This window comes from Cervus canadensis, chromosome 7, assembly GCF_019320065.1.
Source record: "Cervus canadensis isolate Bull #8, Minnesota chromosome 7, ASM1932006v1, whole genome shotgun sequence".
NCBI classification, from domain to species: domain Eukaryota; kingdom Metazoa; phylum Chordata; class Mammalia; order Artiodactyla; family Cervidae; genus Cervus; species Cervus canadensis.
Genome location: NC_057392.1, coordinates 30100121 through 30117938, shown reverse-complemented (window position 1 = coordinate 30117938; position 17818 = coordinate 30100121). Strand labels below are relative to the sequence as shown.

Genomic DNA, 17818 nt, shown 5'->3' with positions numbered 1-17818 from the left:
CTGGAGAATCTCAGGGACTAAGGAGCCTGGTGGGCTACAGTCCATGGGATTGCAGAGAGCTGGGCATGACTGAGCAACAGAGCATGCATGCCAGATGAGATGTCCACTTAAAGCATTCCGAAGTAGGAGCCCTTACCACTGGGGTGCAGGCCCCATCATCCTGACCATTGCCGCCAGCTCTGCACGGAGCCCTGGCTTTGGGAAAGGAGGCCGTCGATACTGAAGGGCCCCTCAGGAGTTTCAGACTTTCCCTGTTCTGGAGTGCACCTTCCTCCAGGACTCCCTCCAGACCACCTGCCCCCTGGGGCTAAGTAACTTGTCCCAGGACATCCCCCCAGGACCCCCCTGCTGTATGTGACTGTTCCTTCCCTCAGGCCCTTCCCCCATTGCTGGGCGCACAGAGGCCCCCCCCGCAACACCCAAGTGTCTTGGCCTGCACCTCATTTCCTCAAGCCCCTGCTCTCTACCGGAAAACCAGAACCTTCTGAGGGATGCACGGTTCAAGTGCGTCTGGAGGCGGTCAGCCTGAGCGCATGTGAGAACTGCAGCTGTGAGGGGTGACGGTGCCCCCAACCCCCAGTCCTGCTTGGTAGGCGGCTGTCTGTCTGTCTGTCGTCTGCTCATGCACCTGCTCTCAGCTCTTCTCGTAGGAGGCCACAGCTCTCCGAGACTTCGGTAGCTCACTGTGGCCCTTATGTCTCTTCCAGTGGAATCAATAAATCTTTGGCTCTTTCTCACCAGCCCGTGAACACACAGCGGGTACTGGTGCCCAGGCTTGGCCTCCAGGGGACAGACAGAGGATGGTCATCATGGTGACAGCCCTCCGGTAGCCGGTTCTCAGCTTGCCTGGGTGACCATGCGTCACAGTAGCTTTGACAGAAGATGCTCTTACTACGCCTGTGTCACAGATAGAGGAAGTGGCCTGTGCGCCCTCATAGAGTTACACTTTATCTCATAGTTTGAGCGTTAGTGCTTCCCTGGGGGCTTAGCTGGTAAAGAATCCGGCTGCAATGCAGGAGACCTGGGTTCAGTCCCTGGGTTTGGAAGATTCCCTGGAGGAGGGCGAGGCTACCCACTCCAGTCTTCTGGCCTGGAGAATCTCATGGACTGTGTAGTCCATGGGGTTGCAGAGTTGGACACGACTGAGTGAGTTTGACTTGAGCATCAGTTGAGCATAGTTTCCGCCCCCTCGAAGGCTGGCCAGGGACGCTGTCCCCGCTGGTCAGCTGACCCGGCCCTCAGCTCAGCCCAGCTTCTGTCCTGGTTGTTTTCCTGTTCCAGGGCATCCCCCAGCGCCCCCTCCCCACTCTCAGCCCCCCTCCTCTCAGGGCCCCCTAAGGAGGGCCAAGTGCTTTAACTCTGCTTCCTGCCAGGTGGGTTTAAATAGGCAATCACAGCAAGACAATTAAAAAAGATTGGAAGGGCGTCTCCCTGCTCCCCCTGCCGCTCTGCCTTTAATTCATCTGCTGTATAGGCGCTGGGGGGCTCTGTCCGTCCGGGCGGCCCCCCACCCCCGGGCTGCGGGGGCCCTCAGGTCCAGGGGTTCGCTCCCCATGTCCACCCGGGCTCTGGTCGTCCGGGGAGCGTCCTGTTGGTTCAACGTCCGCTGGGCGGGCCTCCCTCCACACCTGCCTCGTTCCCGGCCGCGCGTGGACGCAGGGCCCCTGGGAAGAGCCGGCCCACCCCGGAGCTGGGTTCCCGGTCCATTTCTGTGCAGGGGTGGAGTGGGACAGCTTCCTTCATTGACTGTAAGCAGGCCAGGGGGCAAGGCCTGGGCTCGTGAAGCTTAGAGCGGCGTCTCTGGATAGGTGTTCCCCGGCCTTCTCATCTGGCCTCTGGCATCCCTGTCTGGTCTCGGGTGCTGCAGCGTTAGTAGGAGAAACGAGGGGGCTGCCCTGGTTCATGCAGATTCAGCTTGTTCTCTCTGTCACCCGAGTTATAAGGCAGCGTCATCCCCGAGTTGCCCTTCCTACCTGCACCAGCTCACTTGAAATGTCCAGAATGCAGAAGCCTGAGCCGGATCTCTGTGTCCTCCAGGGCCTTCTGTGAGCAAGCCTCCTGGCAGGCAACTCCTTCTGGGGGGACGCCCCCCGAGTCTGCCCTCCCTTACCGGACCTGGTCCTCACCTCCCGGAGCCCCCCGGACAGCTCTGCCCTGGGGTCCGTGCGCCCCCCGCCTGCCACCGTTGGCCTGGCGGTTTGCACTCAGTCTGTTTACAGCAGCCGCTGAGCACCTCCCCCGCCCGCCCACGGGCGTCAGCTCCCGCTCTTTCTGCTGAGGAAACCGGCCTCTCGTGAGGTTTGGGAAACAGCCCGGGGTTGGGAGATTTGGAAGAGTCTTGATGTTGAAGCTGAAACTCCAATCCTTTGGCCACTTGATGCGAAGAGCTGACTCATTGGAGAAGATCCTGATGCTGGGAAAGATTGATGGCGGGAGGAGAAGGGGACGACAGAGGATGAGATGGTTGGATGGCATCACTAGTCAATGGACATGAGTCTGAGCAAGCTCCGGGAGTTGGTGATGGACAGGGAGATCTGGCGTGCTGCAGTCCATGGGGCCACAAAGAGTCAGACACAACTGAACGACTCAACTGAATTGGCTTTGCCACTTGCCGGCATGTGATTCTGGGGAATCCATTTAAGGCTTCCAGGGCGTAGAAGGGACACGGTTTCCCCGTGGAGGTGGGCATCGCAGGAGATGGTGGCAGTGACGACCCTCACTGACACACTCGCGTCCCGCAACTGCTGTCCAGACGGTGGGTCCCACACTCTTCCTGGCGAGCCGACCTACCCCAGACCCGGAGGCGCCCCACGCTGAACCCACACGGGAAGCGGCGTCTCCCCGCCCCCAGCACCTGGCTGGGCCCGAGGCCCCTCCTCCCTCTCGCGCTGTGGTGCCCACCACCCCGTCCTCCCAGCGTAACCTTTGGCCCCAGCCCTTCTGCAGTGACCTCAGCTGACCAGGGCCCCCGCCCAGCCTGGCTCCCAGGCCGAGTCTGGTGCCCACTTGTCCCTCCACCCCGGCTGACGTGCCAGCCGGCTCCTTCTCCCTGTCCAGCCCGGGGAGCTCGTGCTTTCAGCCCGGCTCTGAGCCCCCCTCCCTCCTGCCGCCTGGAGGTCCCCCGGGGTGCTAGGACCGCGGCAGCTCAACCTGCGGGTCACCATCTCCCGGGGGCCCCAGCTGCAGACAGACTGCAGGCGTCCGTCCCCGTGCCTACGTCCCTACTGCCCGGCACCCGCCTCGGACCTGCGCGTCTGCCTTCTTCCTGCTCGTTCCTGGGGAGCCTGACAAGGCCTGGCTGGCTGACCCCAGCTGTGGGCACCCCGTGCCCCCCGCCCCGGCTGCTTGCGCTTCTCTGGCTGAGGTCAGTCCAGCGAACGCACATGCAGCCCCGGACGTGTTTTCTAGACTGCCGCTTTTTCTGGACACCGAGGGTCTAGATGGCACCAGACCAGGCTCCCCGCCCCTGTGTGCAAGGGGGTCAGAGGAGACGAGACAGAAATAGAAATACAAGACAGAACCGTCTGGAAGCTGCTTGGGTGCCCTGCCAGGCCCGGCCCGCAGCCATCCTCGGAACATTCTCAGCAACAACGCCTTCCCCTCCTTGGGGACTCTGTCCCGTGTCTGCAAAAATCTTCCAGCTGGGGTCAGGGCAGAGTCAACGGAGCAGCTGAGAAAATGTAAACACACTTGGTCTTCTTTGTGGAATCCCTGGTGACCGCTCCCGTGAGGATGTGTACTGGAGAGCTAGAACATTAAAGCATCAAAGGGTGTCGTCTGGGGACAGTTTCTCTTGGCTGGTTTCCGGGTGAAGACCGTGACCGGGGAGCCGGCGGGACAGAGTTTACTGCAGGGCTGGGCATCTGCAAGCAGGTTTCTTCTCATGCTTTGGAGGCTGTTGATTCCAATAGCTTTCCCCTTTTCCTTCCCGAAAAGTTTTATTTCTGTCTCTGGCTCTGGCCCCGCTCCCCCGGGAGGACCCAGATGGAGAGCTGGGCGCGCTGGCAGCACCCTGCCGCCGGCCGGGTCTGCAGGCTCTGTCTTCGCAGCCCCGGGCCTGCACCCGCCTTCTCCTTCGGCCTTCCCCTTTTCTGTTTCGTTATGCATGTGGGAAAGTCATGGTTCTGTCTTGCCGTGTGACTGGGGGTCCTTCTGTGTGATCAGGTGTTGGGCCGCTTCTCAGTTCCCCTTGCGGAGGCTGTGGTTTCTTTTTCTTCTTAGTTTGCGTGCCCTTGGGCTTGCTTGATCGTCACCGAGCGCGGTGATGGATGCTTTGGCCCACCGTGGGGGTCACCTGAGGACAGCTTCCCTAGCCTCTGCCTGCGGTGTTCTCTGGAATAATGGGCAGGTGCCCCAGGCATTAATGCCCCAGGAATGGCCTCAATCCCTGAGGACAGATGCCCGCCTTCCTTGCCCCTCATAGGGCAACACGCGGCATCTCCGGTCCCCAGGAACCTGCTTGTGGAAGCCTGCCTTGGCTTTCGTCTCCCCCTTGTTTCTTATCCCTGCTCCCCCACTCTTATTGTCTGGGATGACTCCCCAGAGAAACAGCTTGCACCCCGAAGCTTAGTCAAGCCCTCCCTAAAGCCTGCTTCCCACTCTTCCCTTTTAGCAGCTGCAGCTCTTACTTGAACCCCCGACTCCTCGGACTGGAAAAGGGCACTTCCTGTCCCACCCCCCAGCCCTAATCCCCTTGCTTGATTCTCTTCCTTTACAAACCTTTCTCAGCATGATGCCATGGCTAACGCTTGTATTTGAAATTCACAAAATAGTCAGGGGATTGCTAGCTCCATATACCAGGAGCTAATTTCTCCCCTGAAAGCACATGCCGACTGCCTTTTCCATGGCTTCCTGAGTCAGGGAAGTGGACCAAGGAAATAATTTGGGGTGGGGATGAGGGACAGGCCAGCATTGGTTGTTAGAGAGCCGGGCGGCCGTTTGTGAAGACGGGGTCCCCTCCTTCCTCATTGATTCTAGCCCCTGGATTGCTCGAAATGGCCTGCCTGACGGCTTCACTGTTGCTGACAGCAAAGTCTTTGGCCCGGAATTGCTCCCTGAGGTCTCTGCTGGCGCTCACTCAGGTGGGGCTGTGGAAAGACTCCCTTTGTCCCAAAATACAGTTGTCCTGTGAGATAACTTGAGATGCTACGTGGAGAAACGTTTTTGGTGTGAAAGTTCCTCACCACTTGCTCCTGTTTGTGGCAAATGGTAATGGTTTCCGTTATGGTTGAGAAGCATCGTTTCCTGTTTAAGCAGACTTTTCTAGATAAAGGAAAGTGGGCCCATTTTCAAGGGTAATGTATTTGGAGACTGGAAAACTGGGAAATAAACAGGGGATGCAGTGTCCCAGAATGTGGGGTCCAGGCAAGGTGTCTCCTACAGGGAGTGTGTGGGTGTCCCTTGTCTTTTTTGCTAATGTCAGCCATTGTTTATGACCTTTAGATATTTCTTTGGAAGAAGGGTGGGGATTTTCTTATTATCTGAGTAGATACTTTTGGAAACCAAAGCATGTTCCTGAGTAGCCTGTGTAAACAAAGCTTCTCAAGCGGGGTGAACTCTTGATTGCCCGACTAAATGAGTAACGCAAAAATAGACCTTCAGCCTTCGATTGAAACTCCAGGTATTTGCTTCCGGAGGCTGAGGCTGCTCGCTCGTGGCCGGCCGCACGTAGGGCGGGAGGCAAGGGTCAGCCGCCGGGTGGCAGGGAGCATCAGTTTGTAAAGAGCCCAGCCATAAAGGAAGGCCCAGGAAGCTGCGCTTCACTGTCAGGGCCGATGTGGCTGTTGGAGCGGCCTTACCACTCCAGGCAGGAACCCTCACTTACTGGAACGTATTTATTTTTACATTTCAATGATGTATTTTTGATGCACTTGATTAAGTATTATGCGCTCAGCCCCAGGAAACACCACTGCAGTTTATAAATAGTGAATTCAGGGAGGTGCAGAGTTCCTGGAATTACGGCAGTATTTTTGTTTTTTCATGCCTCTGTGCATTTCCTTTAAAAAAAAAAAAAAAAAAAAAGATCAGCTCTTACCCCAAAACATGTCTGCTTTTTCTTCTAAAATACACCTTTGAATGGATCTCTAGAAATGTCTACTATGTCCTTTCAAACACCTAAACCATACCAACTAATCCTAGCTAACAGCCGTTCATCATGTGTCATATTCAGGACTAAGTCCTGTTGACTAAAAAATGCACAGCGTGAGAGTTGCAAGCTAAGTTTTACTGGGGACTTAGCCTGGGAGACAGCATTTCCGGTAGCCCTGAAAAATGGCTCCAGAGAGGTAGGGGGAGAGGTCAGTGTTACATATGGTTTCAGTGAAGGGGATATGTGTGGTCAGGTACACGTTTTGGTGGAGGCTTGCTGCTAGCCACAAGGAGCAGATGTCACCAGTAATGATTTTAGTCCTTTTCTCGATTGGAGGAGATGCAAGAATTCGGCTCATAAAATGTTCTCTTAAAGATATCTCTCTTAAAAAAAAAAAAAAGGTATCTCTCTAAAGGCTTAACCTGCCAGTTTTTCACAGAGCACAGAATACCCCTTTCCTGATCTTCACTCTGAATGCCTCTCAGGGGGTGTTGAAGGTCCATGGCTGCAGTGGCTGAGGACTTCATCCTCATGGGTGCGGATGACAAGTGCCGGTGTTCTGTTGGCAGTCCCCGTAGAACTCGGCCTTCGAGGCCCGTGTCACTTTCGAGGCTCCCTGACATGCTCCTGGGTTTTCTTGTTAGGCAACAGGCAGCCTTGGAGAACGCTGGCCTTTGACTCCATGTCTGCAGGTTCCTGTCAGATCGCATCCGGCCCCATAAGGCAGTTTGTCACCGTTTGACCTCCTGTCTCCCCGTTCTCTTTGTGAATCCCCGCAGAAATGGAGATCTTCGCCCTTTTCAACAAACCGAAGAGCCATCAGAAGTGCCGGCAGTACTACCCCGTCAGCATTCCTCTCCGGGTCTCCAAGAACGGCCGGACGGTCAGTGGTCTGGACGCCAACTGGCTGGAGCACATGAGTGACCACTTCCGGAAGGGCGGCGTCCTGGTGAACGCGGTCTCCTGGCTTGGCTTGGTCCACGGTAAGGACACATCCCCCACCCCACCATCAAGTGGCCCTCCTGAACCCTGCTTCTCACACCTGTTATCTCAGCCCGCCTTCAGAGCCCCCCCCCCATTCAGAAAGTTCTGTGGGTTTGATTTCAGTTCACACATCTGGAGTCGCTGCAAAGCCCACACCCACGTTCGCCCAGCCCTTCCAGGAGGCAGCCAGCTCTACGCTAACACCACGGAGAAGGGGAGGAGCAGTTTCGTTTCATCATGGTGGCCTCCATCGAGGTTGCTTTTAAAGGCTTTTAAAGAGATTATTCCTGGGCTTTGTTAATTACCCCCTAGGATCCTGCCGCTCTGAAAGTGCAAATTGTTTGTAGACACCATTACAGTTTGAAGTAACAGTAGCAGCACCTTGGAATTAACAGCAGAGGAGTGAATGAAACAGCTGGGTTTCTGTAAACTTTGTCGGGATGCACGCTGCTCCCGGGTCTCACGGCACCCGGCGGCCCTGCCGGTAATGGGTTCTCTCTGGGGGTTAGCTGCTCAGGCAGCACTATTGGCGTCAGCTCCTCTGAGGCGGAGAGAAAGCTTGCCCCAAATGGGTAAGTGTGTCAAGCAAAGAAGGAGTTTTCAAGCTAACGCGAAGGTGGGTTGAGTCGCTAGGGTGCATCGAAAGCCAGAGACCATTTGGGGCGTGGGGCCAACCTGCCAGCACATGTGAATCCTGAGGGCTGCCAGTCAGCAGGATTCTTGAGCAAGTGAAACGTAAAGTAACACGTATCCGTTGATCCCAGTGAAACCTGGCAGGGGGCACTGACGTTGAGCAGTTTTCTCTCTAAAAAGTAGCAGAGTCAGGAACAGAGATTGGATTCTGTATTACTGGCAGTCCTTAACCTGCTAGCAGACATCCTTGGAAGAGGCATCAGTCTTAATTCTGAGTGTCCATGCGTGCAGTCATCCAAAACCTTAAGAACGTTGTAGAGTACAAGCCAGTCTTGTCCAATGCAAGTCCTTTGTCACTATCTAAATAGCAATATCTAATGGTAACGAGTCCACGCAGTAGCAGCAGGCACTGCATAGCATCGTGGGCCACGCCCACTTGTGGATGGAAGCAGGACATAGGATAGGAGATGAATGGGCTGGTGGGACTTGCCGTGTGGGTGAAGATGTTCTGTGTCTGTGCCACCAGCCACTAGTGGCCCCTGACCACTGGAGATGTGGCAGGTAAGACTGAGAAACTCAATTTTTAATTTACTTAATTTTTTATTAATTTCCATTTCAGTAGCCATAAGTGGCTCTCAGCTAGTGTATTGGACAGTGCAATCCTAAAGCGTATTTTCTTTCTTTTTTAAATAACTGTATTTGTTTTCGTTGTGCGGGGTCTTCGTTGCTGCATGCAGGCTTTCTCTAGTTGCAACAGGCGGGGGCTCCTCTCTAGTTGGGCTTCTCTGGATGTGTGGGCTTCTCTTGTTACAGAGCATGGGCTCCAGGGTGTGCGGGCCTCAGTTCTTGTGGCACGCGGGCCTCAGTTGTGGCACGTGGGCTTCAGTCATTGTGGGCTTCAGTCGTTGTGGTTCACAGGCTTAGTTGCCCCACAGCATGTGGAATTTCCCCAGACCAGGGATCGAACCTGTACCCCCTGCCTTGGCAGGGTGGATTCTTAACTGCTGGACCACCAGGGAAGCCCTAGAGTATTTTTCATTAATACAGCTAAGGAAGAGCCAGTTCCGTTCCCTGTCGACAAGGTCAGTAAACTCCCTGAGTGCCAGGAGCCCTTCCCTGGGCGCCGGCAGAGTTCCTGCAAGCTGGGGGCTGTGCTGGCTGGTTGGAGACGCACCATCCGACCCCAGGGCACGAACTCAGGGCAGATGGTTACCACCTCGTTCACCGGCGTTGGAGGGCCCGGCGGGAACCCTTTGCCTCTTGCTTCCTCAGGGACACCCCGTCACGCCTCTCCGGGCATGCAGTGACGGCTCCTTTTTAGCTCCTCCTGGTCCCAGAGAGGCGCTCTGTGGCTACGCGTGGTTTTAAGTCTCCGCCTGGGAAACCGACGGTTAGTTGTACTAGCATCTTAAAGATGAGCAGGGAGGCGTGGGGGCCAGGAGCTGCCCAGGCTGCCGCTGGTCCTGCTCCACCCTTGGGGGAACTGGGGCTTCAGAGCTGAAGTTCTCTCTTTGGCCCTTTGCCTGTCAGGGCCGAGCCAAGCCCTGAGAGAAGACACTGTGAACACGAAAGTCTCTGCAGCCCTTCACGGTCCGTCTGGCTGTTGCGCTTCAGCCGTCTAGGCTGCGTTCTCACTTCCACTCCTCCCCTCCCCTCATTCTCCAACCTTGAGTCCAGAAACACAGACAGCACATGCAGTCTTTCTTCGCATCTGACTTGTGTGTTTGGAAACGCCGTTTTAGCCTCCCTTGGCTTCAGCTGCATGAAATCCAGCCTTCCCGCCTTGAAGACAGAACATGACATTTCCTCTGGCACATGAGCGGGAAGGCTTGCGCTGAGCCCGCGGTGTCTCCACAGCAGGGCTGCCCTCCTCGAGTCCGGCTCCCCTGACTACGTGTCCTTGTCCCGGGAATGCCTGCAGACTCCTCACATGAAAATGAATCTAAACCCACTCAGCATTCCAACAGGCTTTCTTCCTGATGTTTCTGATGGGGTGGGTGGGGGGTGACCTGGGAGCAGAACTTACTGGGTGAGGGAGTTTCTGCTCTGGAAAAGCCGAGGCTTTCCGTTGGCCAGGGAAGAAATACGTTCTTTTCCCAGAATTTGAAAAAAAAGAAGAAAAAAGCAAGCTAATCATCATTAGAAAAGGAACCTATTTCTAGTAGGATAATTAGCATCCTTACAAATAAACCTGGCAGAGCCAGGAGCACATCTTTAAGCTGTTCGCCATCTGGGAAAAAAAGCCCCAGTCTTCTGAACTGGATATTTGTGCTTCGAAATATTTTCCACAAAGTTATAAAATGCCTGAGAACTTTGTCCCATAAATTAGGTGATGTTCGGCTGAAAGAATCCAGCTCAGTTCAGTTCACTCACTCAGTCGTGTCAGACTCTTTGCAACCCCATGGATCGCAGCACGCCAGGCCTCCCTGCCCATCAGCAACTCCTGGACTTTACTCAAACTCATGTCCATCAAGTCGGTGATGCCATCCAACCATCTCATCCTCTGTCGTCCCCTTCTCCTCCCGCCTTCAATCTTTCCCAGCATCAGGGTCTTTTCAAGTGAGTCAGTTCTTTGCATCAGGTGGTCAAAGTATTGGCGTTTCAGCTTCAGCTCAGTCATTCCAACAAACACCCAGGACTGATCTCCTTTAAGATGGACTGGTTGATCTCCTTGCAGTCCAAGGGACTCTCAAGAGTCTTTTCCAACACCACAGTTCAAAAGCATCAATTCTTCAGTGCTCAGCTTCCTTTATAGTCCAACTCTCACATCCGTACACAACTACTGGAAAAACCACAGCCTTGACTAGACGGACCTTTGTTGACAAAGTAATGTCTCTGCTTTTTAATATGCTGTCTAGGTTGGCCATAACTTTTCTTCCAAAGAGTAAGCGTCTTTTAATTTCATGGCTGCAATCACCATCTGCTGTGATTTTGGAGCCCCCAAAAATAAAGTCAGCCACAGTTTCCACTGTTTCCCCATCTATTTGCCATGAAGTGATGCTACCAGATGCCACGATCTCAGTTTTCTGAATGTTGAGCTTTAAGCCAACTTTTTCACTCTACTCTTTCACTTTCATCAAGAGGCTTTTTAGTTCCTCTTCACTTTCTGCCATAAGGGTGGTGTCATCTGCATATCTGAGGTTATTGATATTTCTCCCAGCAATCTTGATTCCAGCTTGTGCTTCCTCCAGCCCAGCGTTTCTCATGATGTACTCTGCATATAAGTTGAATAAGCAGGGTGACAATATACAGCCTTGATGTACTCCTTTTCCTATTTGGAACCAGTCTGTTGTTCCATGTCCAGTTCTAACTGTTGCTTCTTGACTTGTATACAGATTTCTCAAGAGGCAGGTCAGGTGGTCTGGTATTCCCACCTCCTTCAGAATTTTCCAGTTTGTTGTGATCCACACTAGAAGTCTGGGGTAGGGAGACCCACTCAGAACTTGTTTCCCACCAAGGGCTCCCAGGCCTGCCGAGTCCCTGCCGCCATCAGTGGGGGCGGGGCCGCCCTTGCTGGGGGAGGGGCCGCCATGACGGGGAGGGGCTGCTCTCGCTGGGGGAGGGACCACCACCGATGTCCTTGCCCCGCAGTCGCCTCCCTTTGTCCCCCTGGCCCTGGGCTTGCTCTGCGTCCCTCTTGCCCTCCCCTCCTTTGCCCATCTTGCACTCCCCTTGGCCTTGCCTGTGGCCATATCCCAGCCCTCCCCTTTCTCCTCTCTGACCCTCTGACCCTCACTCTGTCCTCAGCTTCCTCTCCCCACCCTCACCCTCACCTGGACTTCTGCCTCTGGCAGCAGCATATCTGTGTAGCCTATATGTACTTATCTTCCATCATTTCTAAAATGTCCTTTGCAGCACGTTGTCCAAACCAGATTCCAGTCCAGCCGCAAGCACCACATACGGTGACCACATCCTCAATTCTCTTTGACCTGAAAGGGTTGTTCTTCCGGACCCTGCCTGCTTCAGATTAACCTAGCCTCTTAGAGTGTCCTGCATTCTAGATTTGTCCAGCCAGTGCCTCATGGTCGTATCTTATTTCTCCTGCCTTTATTGCCTATAAACTGGAATGTAGTTCTAAGACCTTGGTAGATTAAGCACTTAGGACTAGGATACATTCCGGATGCTGTCGTGTTTGATGAGCTGTGTCACATCAGGTGACGTGTGGTACCTGGACGCCCCACCTTCCCTGCCTCTTCAGAGAGTAGGTTTTCCTTAAGACTGATGCCCCAGCTTCATGTCATCCAAATAACATTTGGTATTTAGACCACATTTTTGATGCCTAGAATAAGCCAGATTGCCTTATATTTGCAAAATACATATGTAAAAAACATGTGCATATTCCAAGTAAAACATACATGGGGACACATATTGTAGGCAGACATATTTTTTTTACCTTTTTGTTTTGCATTGGAGTATAGCTGATGAACAGTGCTGTGATAGGTTCAGGTGAAAAGCGAAGGGACTCAGCCATACATAGACAGGAACCATTCTCCCCCAAACCCCTCTCCCGTCCAGGCTGGAGGCAGACATGTTTGCAAATCCTTGGGCAGGGCCTGCTTCCTATGCTTCTTAGCGTCCCAATGTCTATAATCTGTGCTCTGTATGCAGAAAGCAACCAATAAAGGTTTTCAGATGCTACTCAGTAATTCTGGGTGCTGAGGAGAGCCGGTGTTGGGATGTGCCTCCCCAGGGTCCTGTGGACTGGGAGAGCAGGGAGGGTGAGGTTGCAGCGCATTCACGGCCACTCCCTTGGCCGGCCACAGGCTCCAGGCATGTTGGCTCCATGTTTGCAGGCGTGGCTTCTATTTCAGAAGAGCTGCTGAATAGAGCAAAGGGTTTCACTAAGATTTCACTTAGACTATGAATGCATTTTCTCCTCTATCCATGGCATGTCTTTAAGTAAACTTTTTCCTGCAGTATAACCCACATACAGACACCTACACAGATTCTGAGCTCAGCGGGTTTTCCCAAGGTGAGTGCACCTGTGTGACCAGCCCCAGATCAACAAACAGAACATCCCAACCCATCAGAGACTCTCTCACGGCCTCGTAGTGCCTCTCCCCAAGGGCGACGGCAGTGCCGGTTGGAAGCATCGCGGATAGGCATGAACTTTGTATGGGTGGAGCCTGCCCTTCTTGTGTTTGGCTTCTTTCCATCATTCTCTTTGTGAGATTCATCCCCATTTTTACACATCATTCGAATCATTTTTTCTCACTGCTGTGTGCTATCCCTTGTGTTGATAGTTACAGCTTATCCATTTACAAGCATGTTCTTGGTCTTTCTTTGCCTGCTGCGGGAAAGGATGGCCTCTGCACAGATTTGGTCCCCAGCAGAAGTTGTCAGGCCATCTCACTGCAACTCCACTGGGATGCACCCAGAATACGAAGGCGGGAGCACAGCCTCATGGTCAGAGCACGCCTGCTCCATGAGATCAGGCTCTGAGGCTCTCCATTGCCCACCACCACCTGGACCATAGCCCTGGCACATCCTTGTGGTAGCAAAATTAAGTGTCTGTCAGCTCTTGAAAGAACAAAGGCTTTGGAATCAAACAAACTACTTTCGGCTCAAGATTGGCCCTTGTGTGCACTTGAACGTGGACATATGACTTCAGTCCTGTAGCTTCCTTCCATGTTCTCACCACTTAGAGGGAAATATAAGCCTTGCAGAACTGGGGAGAAGATTCACCGAGACGCCATGAATGCGCCTGGCAGAGGGCCTCCTAGTCAGCATGCACCAAATCAGGGCACTTGCTTCCCATCCGGTCATTTGGTCAGGTAAATGACACAACTTTGAGTCTGACCCTTACCGGCACTGAAGCGGGGCTCCACCTCCTCTGGCTTATTCACCGCTTCCAACAGGGACTGCAGGGAGGGAAGGCAGGCAGGTTGAGAGCAGCAGTGAGGGCTGGAGAAGCAGGAGAGGCAGATACCCTGTGGTGTGAATCAGGAGTGGCACGCACCATTGCCCAGACGGGTTGATTCCATTTGCAATGGGGTTGCGTATCCGTATAACCCAGGCAGGTAGGGCTGAGCAGTTGGTATAGGCCACTCCTGGAACCAGGGTGGTGCCATGACTGCCATGCTGGTAGGGAGAAGGGATGCCAGGGGCCCAAGTACATCTGGGATGCCAGTGATGCCAGTATGGGTAATTTACACCGTCTCAGCATATTATTGGGTTGGCTCTAAAGTTTGTTCAGGTTTTTCCATAAGATGTTACAGACAGAGCAAATGAACTTTTGGGCCAACCCAATAAAAGGAAAACAGTGACATCTTCTAGTAGACCATATATCGGCCAGTTGTCATGACGTGTGCATTTCAGGCTGGCCTTGGCAGAGGACCAGCACCCAGGGTGGGCTGAAGGATCGCTTGCTTGACAGGGTCTTCATGTCCCAGAGGCTGCAGAGGGTGAGCAGTTTTCTCACAGCATTTACCTCTTGGGGGAACAGGGCGAGTCTCCTTTTCCCACACTCTTCTTGTATATCATAAGCTTGGAAAGTTAAGGCGGCCTTTTGCCCAAAGACCAGCATCAAATATTTATACAATGCCAGGGCAAACAGCTTCCTGTGCACAGTAGGGAAGCATCTTTACTTTAATAAAAAATGCAGTGATAATGGAGTGTTTTCCATCGATGGAGGGTGAGTAACCTTTTTGCAGGGGGAGCCTCGCTCTGAGAGCGACCTTTTAATCCCATCTCGGAGCTCACGACAGCGAGGCTGAGCTGAGAAGGTGATAGAGAGACGGGCGGTGGATAATGCCATCAAAACAAGGGGCTCTTTAAAAGCCCGGCTGTCTGCTCTCTGTGGTTCATTGACTTTTTTGCTGTTACAGATGACCAGATTTTGACAGCCACTCTGAACGTGCTGGGTAGTTAAGTGGGTGAATCAGTACTCTGGATTCAGAGCAGAGCAGTGGGCTGAGAGGCAGGAGGTGGCACTGAATGAGGAGGATGGTGAACAAGGACCCGATTGGTTCCTGCTTCCTGCCCCCAAGCCTGGACCACACAGCCCTCCTCCCTGTGGGTGGAGGAGGGGAGGCCAGGCAGGGGTTAGGAGAGCAAGTCCCTGTCCCCCTGGGGACCTCAGCTGTGTCACGCTGGGCATTCTAGTACTCAGAGGGAGCTGGGCACATTTAAAGGACTTGCAGGCTTACTGGTGAGGAGATCTGTAGGTGGAGACTTTGAAAATTGGGTTTAATATATTTTGTAGAAGACTTGTAGGCATGTGTGCTATGTTGATATAATACTGAAGGATCGGTGAGTATCTTCTGGTCCCAAGCATCCCCAGGTCAGGGCTTGGGAAAGCTTTATTTACAAGGGTTCCATAGGGTGTCCCTACAGTGGCAGGGTCTTCCGCTGGACCTGTGTTGCCCAAAACTTTAAAAGTGAGCTACACTATTGCTCATGCTTGTCCTGGACCCCAAAAGACTAACAATATGGTTCAGCCAAAGAGTAGTTCTATTCTTCCTTGCTTACCTTAGTAAAAGGTGTCTTAGAAGGGCACTGGACTTGGAAGGAACTTTTCAGCAGAGCAAATGAGAGAAATAAGGTTAGTGCTTTTGCTAAGGCTAGTTGATAACAGACTATCAGTTTAGAAAATAAAATTAAAAGCAGAGCGTGGTACTGATTAACCCACAGGGATCTTACTGGAAATGGAGTATTGTTTTGTCAGGTAGGAATAATATGAGGCTACTATGCTCCAGGAATTCCCCAGAGAGCCGTGGTTTGTTGAGTTGATCGGGCCCCTCTCTCACTCTGGAATAATCAGGAATATCCCCCAGGTATTCCTGGCCTCGAATGTCTTAAGTTTTGATCGAGCCTTGTAACGGTCAGTTATTGCCACGATAATGCTGTGTAACAAACCACTCCAAAGCTTCCATATTTGCACGTTGGCTGGAGCAGCTTCATTGAGGCAGCTGGGCCAGCTCTCAGGTCTGAGGGTCAGCGGATCTAGGCTGTGCTCCACTGGGGCAGGCAAGCTGGGGCACGTCCTCTCAAAGTGGTGGCAGAGACGTGAGATCAAGTTCAGCCCTGCCCATGTTTCGCAAGTCCCCGCTTGCATCCCATCTGCTGACTGGCCAAGCAAGTCACCTGGGTCAGCCCCTGGTGGGCTGGGCTCCTCCCCAGCCCTAAGTTGACTTGGTCTTGACTTTCTTCTCACGATTCTGCTGCTCATCTGGCCCTCGGTGGCCCCTCAGCCCCTCTGCAGTCCTGTTCTGCTATGTCTTCTCCCTTGAACTCTCAAAGCCCGTGTTCCCATGCAGCTTGCTTGCAGTTCATATCTCTACTCAAAGTGGAGGGTCCTACTCTTGAGCATTTCGCTCAGAAACAGCCACATGGTTACCTCCAACTCCACACGCCTCCTCCCCTAACCCACTTTATATTCTCATAGCATTTACCTCCTCGCACACTATGTCATCGTCTCCCTGCCCCAGGGCAGGGGAAAGCTTCATGAGGGCAGGGTCTTCATTTATCACCCATAACCTCAAGGGCACGTGGCACGTAGTAGGTGCTCAGAATAGACTGAAGGAGGCAGGGTCTCTGGGGTGAAAGAGGATGGACTTTTCTCTTTCAGGCTTTTGAGACCTTGCTAAGTTGTTCTCTGGAAAGGTTGTGCAGTTAAAATTCCCTTCAGTGCTGGAAGCTTTCTCTATACAATAAAGAGTGGTAAGCAGAGCCATCTATTTGTTCCTTATTTTGTTGTTGCAAATAAGATGCATGTTTCTCATCCTGATGGCTTTTTTGGTTTTGCTTGTGAGATCTGTTGGAAGTCAGGTGCTGAAGGTCCCTGTGTGTGTCCGTCTGTCTGTCTGCTTGTGACTGCTGGACAGTGCAGGCAGTTCCTGAACTCCACTGTGACTGGGGCTTTCTGTATCTGCCCCCTTCCCTTCTGGATGAAGACAAGATCACATTCTTGTGTGAACTGCCGTTTATACCATTAAACATCTTTTATGTCTGTTGCTGTAACCAAACTCCATGGACTGCGGGGCCTGAGCAATAGACGTTTATTTTCTCATGGATCAGGAGCTGCACACCCGTGGTCAGGGGGCTGGCAAGTTGTGTTTCTGGTGAGGTCTCCTTTCCTGACTTGCAGACAGCAACCTCTGTGTCCTCCTATAGCCCATCCTCTCACAAGGCTGGGGGGCTGGGGGGCGCTCTGGAGTCTCTTCCTCGTCTTCTGAGGACTCCAGTCCTGTTGGACTAGGGCCTACCCTTATGACATCACTGAACCTTAACTTCCCCCGGAAAAGATCTGTCTCCAAATATAGTCACTTTAGAGGTCAGAGCGTCAACATCTGAGTTGGGAGTGGGGTTTGGGACGGAGTTCAGTCCAGGAGGATGTGACGGAGCAGATTTGTACAGTACTGACCGGCAGGAACGCTGTGTCCCTACTCCCCCCTCACAGATAAGAGGACAGGCCCCTGAAAGGGTCATTTTCCTTTTCCAGCACAGCATGGGCCCAACCACCTGCTTCTGAGTCCATTCCTCTATTCCACACAGCTCTTCATCTAAGTAGATCCAGGGCATTTAGGAGCCATTTACTAAATTCACCTCCTCGAAGTTCTTCTGCAGGGGCAAGGACCCTGGGTGTATTTTTCTTGACACTCTCATTGCCTGAGGCTGTTCTGAATTGTGTCGTACGCATGATGTAGGTTTGATGAATTGTACAGAACTCAGAATCTTACCATTGATACGCCCAAGGAAACGTTTTCCGTGGGAAATCATTTGGAAAAAGTCCCCCTTTCCCCAAATTTCACCTCCTGACAAGAGCGTCCTGTGTTCGGCACGCACATCACACAGTTGTCAAGGAACCAGCACCTGTGGATCTGGCCTGCAAGCCCAGAGCTGCTGTGTTACACCCAGCCCCCCTTCCAAACAATCTCTCTCCCCTCTGTATAGTTTTCTCCTAAAAATTGTCCCTGAACGACTGCGTTTTCCCCCCGAATTCATTCTCCCCAGTGCTTCCTGACGCTGGAGCGTGAAAAGGAAGGTAAACGCGTGAAATCAAATGGTGATTGCTAACAATGAGATTTGGGCTCATAAAATCAAGGATATTATTCAAAACCGCGAGGTAAATGAGTCTCATTCATTCTGATGGGGCTAGACTCTACGACTGTG

At 52.9% G+C, this 17818-nt stretch overlaps 1 protein-coding gene across 2 annotated transcripts in view; it reads left to right on the top strand.

Moving 5' to 3' along the window:
* The window catches only part of RFTN1 (raftlin, lipid raft linker 1), a 212104-nt gene that overhangs the window by 150668 nt on the left and 43618 nt on the right, over nucleotides 1-17818 (top strand). For both annotated transcript variants that reach the window (XM_043474803.1, XM_043474802.1), the window contains exon 6: nucleotides 6868-7071. In XM_043474803.1, coding sequence (XP_043330738.1) covers nucleotides 6868-7071 — 204 coding nt within the window. The remainder of the gene's footprint in view (nucleotides 1-6867; nucleotides 7072-17818) is intronic.